At 35.3% G+C, this 12,076-nt stretch overlaps 2 protein-coding genes across 2 annotated transcripts; both read left to right on the top strand.

The window, feature by feature from the left end:
* The first annotated feature begins 3,015 nt into the window (after positions 1 to 3,015).
* LOC113351863 (uncharacterized mitochondrial protein AtMg00810-like) lies at positions 3,016 to 3,450 on the top strand. The gene has a single exon (XM_026595778.1). It carries the CDS (start codon positions 3,016 to 3,018, stop codon positions 3,448 to 3,450), a length of 435 nt encoding a protein of 144 aa, XP_026451563.1.
* Positions 3,451 to 7,735: 4,285 nt separating this feature from the next.
* Positions 7,736 to 9,001, top strand: LOC113353880 (thylakoid lumenal 16.5 kDa protein, chloroplastic-like). The gene is made up of 4 exons (XM_026597349.1): positions 7,736 to 8,140; positions 8,259 to 8,398; positions 8,501 to 8,573; positions 8,682 to 9,001. Exons 1-4 carry the CDS (start codon positions 7,786 to 7,788, stop codon positions 8,789 to 8,791), a joined length of 678 nt encoding a protein of 225 aa, XP_026453134.1. The 5' UTR covers positions 7,736 to 7,785; the 3' UTR covers positions 8,792 to 9,001.
* Positions 9,002 to 12,076: the final 3,075 nt, after the last annotated feature.

The raw sequence follows: 12,076 nt of genomic DNA on the forward strand, positions 1-12,076 counted from the left end.
ATTGTTAGGCATCTTTTTTTTAGATGTTTACCAAGAAGTTGTTTTCCCATCCTAGTCACACCTTCACTAATAATAATTCTGTAAAAAAAAAAAAAAAAAAAAAAAAAAAAAAAAAAAAAACTCACTTACATAGTTAAAGAAAAGAATAAAACCTTTATGGATTAGAAATGAAAACTTCATATGGATAATATCTAGATACTATATCTTCATACGACCAAGAGGAAGTCTTACGAATGATGCCACATAGAAAATGTCAAAGAACATTGTGCTGAGAGTGTAACGTAACTCTCTGAAACCGTTTCATTGTTATATTTTTTTGTCTTCTGTTTGTCTTGTTAGCTATCATGTTAGTGATATGTATTGACAGTCTGTGAAAAACGTATAGTAATATAAATAATGTAATCTCTCTGTATTCTATCTTTGAACATGCTGATGCTATGAAATGAAATAATTCTGGCTATGGTATCAGACTCTTGATCCGTTTCTAGGGCATAATTCTTCTTTCCTTTGAAGATTATTCTTCAATTTCAATGGCGAATTCAGATTCATCTCCAACTTTTCAACGTGTATCTCTAACTTTCAAGCCTCCTTCAAAACTCAATTCGAATAATTATGTTTTTTGGAATTGTCAGATAGCTCTATTACTTCGTGGTTATAATTTGTTTAGATTTTTATATAGTTTTTTTGTTGCTTCAGTTAAGTATCTTAAATCTTCATCTTCTGTTTCTTCTATAATTTACCGAGATTCTATTTCTAATTTTTATATTGATGAAGAATTTCTTTAAAATCATACATATATTTCTGATGATTTTTTTAATAATATAGATTGACTTATCTCTCACAAACTTGCAAAAATCAATCGTTCAGTTACTGATGAAGATTATGGTGATGACTATTGGTTTGGAGAACCTGAGGCATATGCTCTTTATCATGAGGATTCTTCTTCACCTTCTAGTTGGGCACCAGATCTAGGCGCTACGCCTCACATCACATATTATTTAGCAAATTTAAATCTACATTCTCCTTATTAAGGATCAGACTGTGTGAAATTCGGAAATGGAACATGTTTGAACATTAAACATATAGGCTCGATCTGCTTCAACTAGTTCTCCTATCGCTACTTTACAATTGTCTAATATTTTACATGTACCTGATATTACAAGAAACTTATTATATGTTCATCAGTTTATTAGGATAATAATAGTTTCTTTGAGTTTCATCCATATCATTGTACATCAAGGACGTAGAAATCAAAAGAGAATTGATCAATGATGGTGTGAAAAAGGGTATATATGACCTGACAATTCTGCTCTTAAACAAGCCTTTCATGTGCAAAATAGTCCTGCCCAAGGTTGGCACCTTATACTAAGACATCCTTCTTATTGAACAATCAAGCATTTTCTTTAAACTATTCATACTTCTGCTTGTGCACATCTGGAAAACATAATTTGTTCCAATTGTCAAATTACTAAGTCACATGCGTTACCATTTCCAGACTTTACAAGTGATGTGCATGGATCTTTATATTTAATACATTCTAATAATATGGTCTCTTCAGTATTTTTTATCTATGCTTTTAAGTATTATGTTTCATTTATTGATTCCAATAGCAGGTTCACTTAAATTTATCCCTTAGCCTAAAAGTCAGAGGTGTTTATTAAAAATATTGACTGAAAATTCATTTTCTAGAAGAATCAAATAGTTGCAATCTGATTCGGATGGAGGATACAGAAATGTTCAGTTTATCTAGAGTAGTGTAGAATAAGTCATAGATTTTCATGTCGTTATTCAATCAACAAAATGGAAAAGTAGAGAGGAAAAATAGGCATGTAGTTGTCACTAGATTAGATTTTCTCAGTCATATTTCGTTTTGGTTTTATACATTTGAAACAACTAATTATATTATCAACAGATTACCATGCATCTTTTGTTCTGAATGGTAAAAAAGCTCTTGAGATATTAATTCAAATTCAACCAGATTATAACTTTTTCAAAATCTTTGGTTGCTCTTGTTTCTCTTGTTTAAGACCTTTTAATTCTCATAAACTGTAAAATAAATATTTTAAATGTCTCTTTTGGGGGTATAGTGTAATGCACAAAGGTTATAAGTGTTTAAATCATAATACTAATAACATCATCATTTCCAGATATATAGTTTTGATGAGTTAGAATTTCCTTATGCTAGTTTGTTTTCCACTTCCATTCATTCTTCACCTTAATCCACTAGTGTTTTTGTTACATCTTCAATATCTATTTCTAATACACCAGATTCGGACTCTGTGTTGATCTTCCATTATTATTTTCTTCTTATTTTATATCACAATCAACTTCAGTTCATGTCATTCCTAATTCAAGTAACACTCTGGACATGGTAACTGGATCCAAACATGGAATCGTAAATCCCAAAGTCTTTGTTACTTTTATTGGTACTGATATTTATTTGCTTACTCCAATTATTTTTGTTAAAATCATCATAAATTGAGAAAATATATGGTTGAGGAAATTAATGTTTTTTTTGGAAAATGGGACATGACCACTAGTTAACCATGATCCTTCCCAGAATGTTGTAAGTTGTAAGTGGGTAGTTAGAACTGAAAAAAATGTTGATGGTACAATTGAAATATATAAGGAGGGATTGGTTTCCAAAGGATACAATCATGTTGAGGGTGTAGAGATTACCATGACACTTTCAGTCTTGTTGCCAAACCAACAATAATTAGACCAATTCATTATCTGGCTTTGTTCAAAGGATGGTCTATCAGATTACTTGATGTGAAAAAGGCATTTTTCAAAGGTGGTATACTAGGAGGTTGAATCATAAAAACTTCTTCAGTTAGTATACCACCTAGTTTTGTGGATAAAAGCTTCCCTTATCATGTATGCATCTTAAAAAAGGCTTTATATGGACTCAAACAAGACTATATGCTACTTCTAATGTTAATGATATTACTCCAACATATAGGCTTTATATGGACTCAAACAAATTAATCCCTGTCGGTTTAAGCTTCCCTCGTCATGTTTGCTACTTCTAATGTTATTGATATTTCTCATTTATTTGATGATACTTCTTTGTATAGAATTACATTTGGTGTTTTACAATATGCAACAGTTACAAGACTTGGCATTTCCTCTTCTGTTAACAAAGCTTATCAGAAAATGAAGGCTCCAACTGAGGATGATTTGACCGCAGTCAAAAGAATTTTGAGATATCTCAGTGGTACTTTAGGATATGGTTTGCAGTTTAGGAGAGCAACTTCTTTACATCTTCAAGCATATTCTGATGCAGATTGGACTGGAGATTATCTGGATAAGAGATCAACGAGTGGTATGGTTTTTCTTTTTGGACCAAATTTAATTTCTTGGTGTTCCGGAAAACAAAACACTACATTAAGATCTAGTAATAAGTATGAATATAGGGCATTGGAAAATGTTATTTCGGAGCTACTTTAGATTCAATCTTTTCTTTCAGAACTTTATTTTCAGTTTCTTCTCCACTTGTTCTTTGGTGTGATAATTTAGGAGCTACTTACTTAACTAAGAATCCCATTTTTCATAGTAGAATGAAGCATATAGAGATTGTATTTCACTTTGTTAGAGACCTTGTAGCTGCAAACAAGCTTGTTTCAAGTACATTTCTATTGAAGATCAGACAGCAGATATTCTTACAAAATGAATATTCTTTGACAAGTTTTGTTGTGTTACGGTCCAATCTCAATGTCCTCCCTTTTTTTAGTAGTCCTTATAGTGACATGTATTGATAGTCTGTCAATGTAATGACCCGTCCCTCCACCGATACTGTCCCCACTTAGCCACTGCGGTTATCCGACAGTGTGGGGTTTTCAACGGACATCGCTGCGGTCATTCATCAGCAACTTCTCGGGAGATCACTCATCCCTGGATTGCTCCCGCCCGAGCACGCTTAACTGCAGAGTTTTCTGCTAACTCTGGAGCCAATTGTGCTGAAAAGGCCTCGGTATAATGTAGACGTTCCTTGCCTTATGTGAGACCAGTATCTAGCTCAACGGCCTAGCATACTCTACCGTCCAAGCAAAAGAGAACCATCCCTAGTTGTATCCCAACTAACATCGATATTGTTCCCGCTTACCCACTGCGGTTATCCAGCAGTGTGGGATTTTTTTTTAAAGGAACTACTGCGGTCATCCAGCAGCAGCTTCCCGAGAGGTCACCCATCCTGTGACTACTCCCGGCCGAGCACATTTAACTGAGAAGTTTTTCCCACAACTCAGTCAAGTGAACCCATCCGTCCTGCGTACCTTCCCACCCTGGGCAGGTGACACGTCGTCGGCTCTGATACCATTTGTAATGACTCGTCCCTCAACCGATACTGTTCCCACTTAGACACTGCGGTTATCCGACAGTGTGGCGTTTTTAACGGGCATCGTTGCGGTCATCCAACAACAACTTCCCGGGAGGTCACCCATCCCAGGATTGCTCCCGCCTGAGCACGCTTAACTGAGAAGTTTTTTTCCCACAACTCAGTCAAGTGAACCCATCACGCCTCGATGTGAGGAAAGGGCAAATCATTACTTATATTCTGTTTGGACATCCACTGCCGAAATGTTGGGGTATCACAGTCAAGAAAGTCAGTAACATCAATAATGTAATCTCTCCTCATTCTCTCTTTAAGATAAACAAATGTTATGAAATGAAAGAGTTCTTGATAGAAAACGACCACATCCACTGTTGGAGAAGCTCCAGGGTGAATTAGTCAAAATAATTTAAAATTTACTTAGACCACTTATGTAAATTTCTTTCATGTAGACCACATGGTTATAATGACATAATCTTCACATGGCGGCACCTTTTTTACTATAAAATCTAAACGACGATGAATTTGAAGCTAAGATTTCGGTGACATGTTCCTCATATAAAACTCTTCAACGGCTGATATTAAAAATCGTAGATGGTGGTTTTATACATCTCGGAATTCTCTCATTTTTTGTTGGAATGTAGAGACTTATGAGAAGAACATGTAACCAAAAAATTAGCTTCAAATTCATTGCCAGTTGGGCTCAGTAGAAAAAATGCCTGGCATTTTTAGGGGCGACCCCAAAAGAATTAGGGGCGACACAAAAAGACAAAAAATGTCACCCCAAGCGTAAATCTAAGCTACCCCTTATCTTCGATTTTTCAAAATGGCCGATATGCCCTTATATAATCGGTAGCAAACACAACAATCGGTAGTTAACCAATAATCGGTAGTCAATATATACTAATTAGTCTTCCATTATTGTGTGCATATTTCGGCTAATATGCCATTTCATAATCGGTAGCTAAAATAACTTATAAACTTACCGATTATAAGTAGCCCCAGATTCAAGCTTGGACAAATTCCATATTGAGGGTACACAGACAACCATAACCATTTGGTTTCATGTTTTGGATGTAGCCATAATCGGAGGATAAATTGGTTACAAACAATCCCGGTTATGGGTTTCCCCAAAATGAGATTTTGCTTAAATCCTACATTTGATAAATTTTGAAATCTGCCATAATCGGTAGCTAATCTAACTTGTAAACTACCGATTATAAGTGGCCCCAGATTCAACCTTTGCCAAATTGCATAGGTTATTAGGGTACAGAGCCAACCATAACCATATGGTTTATGTTTTGGATGTAGCCATAATCGGAGGTCAAATAGGTTACAAAAGCTCTCGATTATAGGTTGCCCCAAAATGAGTTTTTGCTTAAATCCTTTGTTTTCAAAATTTTTAAATCTGCCATAATCGGTAGATGTTCAAATTTATAAACCTACGATTATAAGTGGCCCCAGATTCAACCTTGACAACCATAACCATTTGGTTTGTGTTTTGGATGTAGCCATAATCGGAAGTCCAATAGGTTACAAAGCCTCCGATTATAGGTTGCCCCAGATTCAAATTTTGAAAGCTACCATAATCGGCAGATATTCTAAATTAAACACCTACCGATTATTGGTTTCCCCAGATTCAACCTTCGGCAAATTAGACGTTGCAGTTTAAACCAAATTTATGAATAGCCTTTGGAGTTTTTGGGAAAAAGAAAAAGAGTCGTTGGTCCCTAAACCTATATAAAGAAATTCATATATATCAACCCAATTGCACCAAACTCTTTCCTCTCTTCAATTCTAATTTTGAAAACAAAAACATGGATATTGCTTTTGCCGAAGAAGAAGATTGTGCTATTTATAGAGCGTACGTTGTGGTAACTGCTCATGATCGTGTTCACAAGCTCCACAAATCGGAATCCCAAGAGCAGCTATGGAACCGTATTTTAATGGTATTTGAGGCGTTAGATGGTAATCGAATTCGAAGATCGTCCAATGACATTAAGATGAGAAAGAATTCGCTCGATAAGGAGATTGACAAACTTGAAGATGAGGAGCGATTTGTTAGGGACGCTTTTCCTTGGTGGACGTATGAAAACGAGTAAGTATCTTTGTAACTCCGGCTCACATAAATATTAGTTAGTACTAACTTGTTACTCATTCGTAATTTTAGAGAAATCTTGTTGATCGCCGGTATGTGGACCTCTACGGGAAACGATTTGAACATGAGGATGCTACAAAATCAAGAGGGACAATTTCTTTGTGTTCTTCGCGTTCTTCAGTTACAATCTCTTTATTACAGGCATGCAGTCCAATATTTGGATCCACACCGCGCACTACGTTTTTGGTTCGAGCTTTCTTACGTTCCTTATCTTTCATCTTTATAGAGAATAATCAACGATGATTCAATTCGACGATTAATGATAACGATGTATTGAAGCGGAGTTCAACGAGGGGAAAGTTTTCCTCTCTGCAATCGGATGGGAAGAGGAGAAGAGGAGTTGAAGTTGAAAAGAAATGAAATGAATTTAGGTTGACATTGGTTTTGTAGGTCAAACGGTTATTAATCGGTAGCTAATAACATCTCATTAGCTACCGATTATAAGTAGCCCCAAATTACAGTTATTCAAAATTCTAAAAAAACTGAAATTTCTCGAAAATAATAATCGTGAGTTTAGACATTTTTTTAACGTCCGATTACATGGCAAAATTCTAAAGATTTTTTATTTCTATACTTTAACAATCGGTAGTCTCGTGAGGTTCTTGGTCCTACCGATTATAAAGTTGCCCCAAATTTCTTCTTCGTCGAAATCACCGTTTTTTTTGGAATTTAGGAACTACTATAACCAGATGTTAAATAACCTCCGATTATTCAGATGCCCCAAATTTTGTTTTTGTCGAAATTTCAATTTTTTCGAATTTAGAAACTAGAATAATCGGCAGGTTATTAAGTTATTTATGACCTTTACCTATCTACCGATTGCTAGCGACCACATCATTGAGAATACTAATAATCGGTAGGTTATACCACTACCATAGCTACCGATTGTATGAGGATACAATGGTAATCTCCGCAAATTTGGACATCACATAACGTTGTCTATGGGTTGGGAATAAAAAAGTCGTCCCTAATTTTTTTGGGATTACCCCTAAAAGTGCCAGGAAAAAATGGCGCTAAAATATGAAAATTATGTCAATATAACCATGTCAACGGATCCTACCCCTATAAATATGGCAAATGCAAACTCATTTACGGGGAAAATGCATCGTCATGGACAGGGAAAAACCTTACATTTTCAAGTCTCCTACAGCTATGGAAGTAGTAGATAATTATTTTGAGACCAAAATATCCCTTAGAGTTGTAATAAATTACTCTATAACAGATAGCAGAATCCCATCTTATCTTCCAAACTGTCAGTAGCTCTCTCCTCCTCAAAGAAGAAAACAGAAGAAAAAAAATGGCAACTGCTTTTCTCTCTACTGCAAAAACTTTATTCCTTCCTTCTGTTATATCTTCATCTTCCTTAACATCATCAACAGCAACAGCCACACAAAATCTCAGGACTTCCCCTTCATCTCTGAAAATAACTCTCTGCAAGGCAACATCTCAAACTCCAACTCTCACTAAAAGAAACTTAGCTTTCTCTCTCACTGCCACTTTCTCCCTTCTCTTAACTGGTAATGGTCTCCTTGATGCTAATGCCGCAATCTTAGAGGCAGATGACGATTTAGAACTCTTAGAAAAGGTGAAGCAAGATAGAAAGAAGAGATTAGAGCAACAAGAAATAATCAGTTCTGCCGGCAATGAAAAAGGTAATAATTATCTTGATCCTGGGTTCTTTCATTTTCAGTTTCACTCTTCTTGAAACTTGTTTAATTCCAATTTAGTTGCAATGGAAATGTAAAATTTGAATGAACCCTCTCTTTACAGAATATCTGCAAGATCTTATATACAAGTTGAGTAAAGTAGGCCAAGCTATTGAGAATAATGATCTCTCTGCAGCAAGTTCAGTTCTTAGTCCAAGCAATAAAACAGATTGGCAGCAAAAAGTTAATGAAGCATTCGCTAAGGTCATTTCAATTTTGGCAGGAATTTTTTTTGTATTATTAGCATTTCTCAAGTTATTTTTATTTTCTCTAAATGTTTATCATTCTGCTTTACCCTTTTCACAGTTGAGTTCCAGTGCAGAGGAAAAGACTGAAGTGGATACATTCAATTCCTCCTTATCTACCTTAATATCATCAGGTAATGTCATCTGACAGAGATTGCACAAATGAGAATGCATGAACCCTGTTGTTGGCTCTTTGTGATCAACTCCAATGTGCAATGGACTAACTTTATTTCCTTTTGCAGTGACTCAAAATGATATCAATTCTGCCAAAACAGCATTTCTTTCTTCTGCAGTAGCTCTGGAGAAGTGGACGGTTTTAACTGGACTAGTTGGACAGCTTAAAGGCATTTGATTCGATGGAATGCAAGATTTCAACTTCAAATTTATTCATTACTTCATTGAGGAATTTTGAAAGTTTTGTTAACTGTTCAAATGTTCATTCTTACAGCATCCATACATACCTTCTATGAATATTGATTGAGCTCAAATCATGATCACTTACCTGTAATTACTCTGATCTGTCCACTATAATATTCCACTATAATGTCTGAGTTTTATATTATTGGCTTACTCTCAATTAACAAATTGGTTAACTTGGGAATCAGAAATTTACTGCTAAGATAAGTGTTTTGCCAAAGTTGGTAAATAAAGTATAAAACATTTGTGGATTCATACTCGTAAAAGCGCTCCCTCTACGAAATTTTCCATGGTGGTATAACGCAGGTCCCATAGACTGTTGTGCATCACGTCCCCCCATTTCATTTGTTCTTCATTCTCCTCTCTTGCTGCCAAAACTACGGGTGCAGTTTCATTTTGCTTCTCCTCTCCCATGTGATTGTTTGCTTCTTTAGCAAAGGCACCTATGTTCATGCTTTTCCTCCTCTTCTGCGCTTGCCAGTTGTAGTTGCAGGAAATCCTACACTACACCCCTCACAAGATTTCATTAACATTCAACTCATTTTAGATCAACAATCTTAATTTTATTGATGAATCTTTGAACAATCTTACAAGGAAAGATAAAGGAATCAAGAATAATCACTGCTCTAGATTTTCTCTCTCCTCTTTACTTGCTTCTCACTCAGAAAAAGATTTCTCCCTCCTTTGCAACTGAACGATTATTTATAAGGAAATACATAGTGGATGACAGCTAATCTGTCCTTTATTTTCGGATATGATTTACGACATTCTCGCAACCTTACAAATGTTAATCTCGCAAACTCTCTAATTTTCGCAGGACTATCGCATCTTTCTCATGATTTTAGCTGACGTCGTTTATTATATCATTTCTGAAATTGTTCTGCGACGTTGTTGTGTTGTGTTGTTGATAATTTCGCTGAGACATTATCACTGCGAGATTATGATCCTATATCTTGCCTCTTCTCATATCTTCTCTGCGAAGTAGAGAATGATGTGAGAAATGCCACAGTTATCCATCATTTCATATTCTGCATTTATCACACGTATTATTTTTCCCAACCGTATCTTGACACGTCTCTTGTAACTGATGTTTTTTAACCACTTACATATTTCCGCATTCATCGTGTTTATCTTCTTCATAAAAAATTTCCTCTATATATACTCTTTCTCACTCTCTTTTTCTCTCTTTTTATTTTCTCTGCAACTTCATCGTTCTTTTGTAAATTCCAATATGGAAACTTTTCTTCTTTCTTCTTCTTTCAATCTTTTAAGTTCTTCTTCATCTCCATATTGTTCCCTCTGTAGATCTTCATCATTTGTAATTTTCTTCAAAATAATCTTCCTGCTAGTGTTTTCCATGGATTCATCAAGGTTAGTTTTCTTCCTTATGGGTTTTGCTGAAATTAATCTTGCTTATTGCCTTATTTGATGTTGTTTATGTGATTCCCATACTTTTGTTATTTCAGCAAAAGCGCCTCCAACACTAAATTTATAGTTCAGATTCCTAATATTCCCAAGCCGCAGCATAAGATTGTTGTACACAAAAGAAAGTCTGCGAATCAGAAGGTAGTAAGAAACATTATTCTTCTCTAATAACAATATTGTTGCTTCTGTTTCTTATCTGGATTGTAATTCGCAGGGTGATAAGGATGTCAATAGACCTCTCAAGAAATCTCACCACCTTAAAACTGTTGAAACCTCTGTTTCATTTCACTCACTTATCCCTTCTGAATCTCCTGCGACATCTTCGCAAGTTAAACCATTATCTCCAATTCGCGAAAAAGCTGCCTTTGACTTCATTTCCTCAACTGACCTTCCAATGATTGAAAGCCCCATTATTGATCCTTCTGTGAATGAAACTTCTTCTCTCCCTATTGATAATGTTTCTCAACCTTCTATCATTACCAGTTCTCTACCTGAGTCTCTTCCCTTTTCGAAAGATACTGTGGAAGGAATAGATATTGCTTTCAAAGTTTTGTCTGAAGTCCTGGATGATGGCAAAAAGTCTCCAATTGATCCTGTCAAGTCTGGTATTTGCGAAATTCTTAGTAAGTATTTCGGTTCTGATAGAGCTGCTTTGCAAACAACTTTGTAAAAAGAGTGTAATGCTCTTCGTCTCGAAAATCAAAAGCTTCAGAATGTTTTGCTGGATCGTGACAATCTTCGCAAGAAGAATGATGAATTAAGAGGTATGATTTCCTTATCTGTATCTTCAATTTGCGTTTCTAATGATTTTATCCTTCACACCTCTTAATTCATGGCACCCGTAGTTTTTGCTTTATCCTTCCTTGTTGTATATGCATACGTCCTTTTAATTCTTTATCCTCTTCAGCAGTACTTCAGCTGCAGTTTCTGTTTCTTTATATCCTGCCTCGGTTCAGATATGGCCGAGTTGCTTTTGCGTCACTGGTCCTTGCTGCTCGGATCAGGGTCTGGATAAGCCTAGCAACCTGGGCGAGTCCAGGATATCAAAAAAATAATAATAATACTATCTTGAAGCCCAAAAATTATGGGCTAATATTAAACATCAGTAATCCCAAGATAAGAAGCAAATGTATCGTACGTCTTATACAGATACAGTGTTTTGTATGTCTTCTCAATTCAATTAATGCACGTTGTTAAGAAGTAGAACCTTAAGAATTCAATCCCCGTCTTACTGTAAAGCAAACCGATAAATATTATTCATTTTTTTACGAAATAAAAAAGATACAAAAATATGGAGAAAGAAGAATACGAGAAAATTTTATTTATGTGTGTGTAAGTACATAGTTTTGAGCTCTTATTTATAAGGATACAAGACTTAGTATCCAAGTATATGAACACCCTAATCTTAAATACAATGACATATTAGTGAATAAATTTATGTTTATAATACTCTTCATGTTGACCACTGTGTCTAAACAATTATGATATAGCATGAAAAACCAAAAAAGAAACAACTTGAAATTACGTAAGCATATAAAGACTTAAAATAGAGTTGGATACGAAGATGTTTCTTCGTTAAAACCATGGAAAACACATTGATAAAACCTTGACGAAGAAAAAGAGTACAACACGAAAAGTCCAATAAGTGCACCTTTGATGATGGCGCTTCCCTTGATGAGTACTTCAATAAAATCTTGGCCTGCAAATATTTGAGTTGAGACTTTCTAGTTTTGATGAAAACTTGAGTGCTGGATATAGCAATGCTTTGGTGAAAAAGTATGCTAGTTAATGTAGT

The sequence above is a fragment of the Papaver somniferum genome, chromosome 2 (genome assembly GCF_003573695.1).
Source record: "Papaver somniferum cultivar HN1 chromosome 2, ASM357369v1, whole genome shotgun sequence".
Classification (NCBI taxonomy): domain Eukaryota; kingdom Viridiplantae; phylum Streptophyta; class Magnoliopsida; order Ranunculales; family Papaveraceae; genus Papaver; species Papaver somniferum.

Coding starts and splice junctions, on each gene's coding strand:
- LOC113353880 (XM_026597349.1), top strand. CDS start 7,786: ATGGCAACTGCTTTTCTCTCTACTGCAAAAACTTTATTCCTTCCTTCT. Junction 8,399..8,500: donor TTAATGAAGCATTCGCTAAG/GTCATTTCAATT, acceptor CCCTTTTCACAG/TTGAGTTCCAGTGCAGAGGA. Junction 8,574..8,681: donor ATCTACCTTAATATCATCAG/GTAATGTCATCT, acceptor TTCCTTTTGCAG/TGACTCAAAATGATATCAAT.
- LOC113351863 (XM_026595778.1), top strand. CDS start 3,016: ATGTTTGCTACTTCTAATGTTATTGATATTTCTCATTTATTTGATGAT.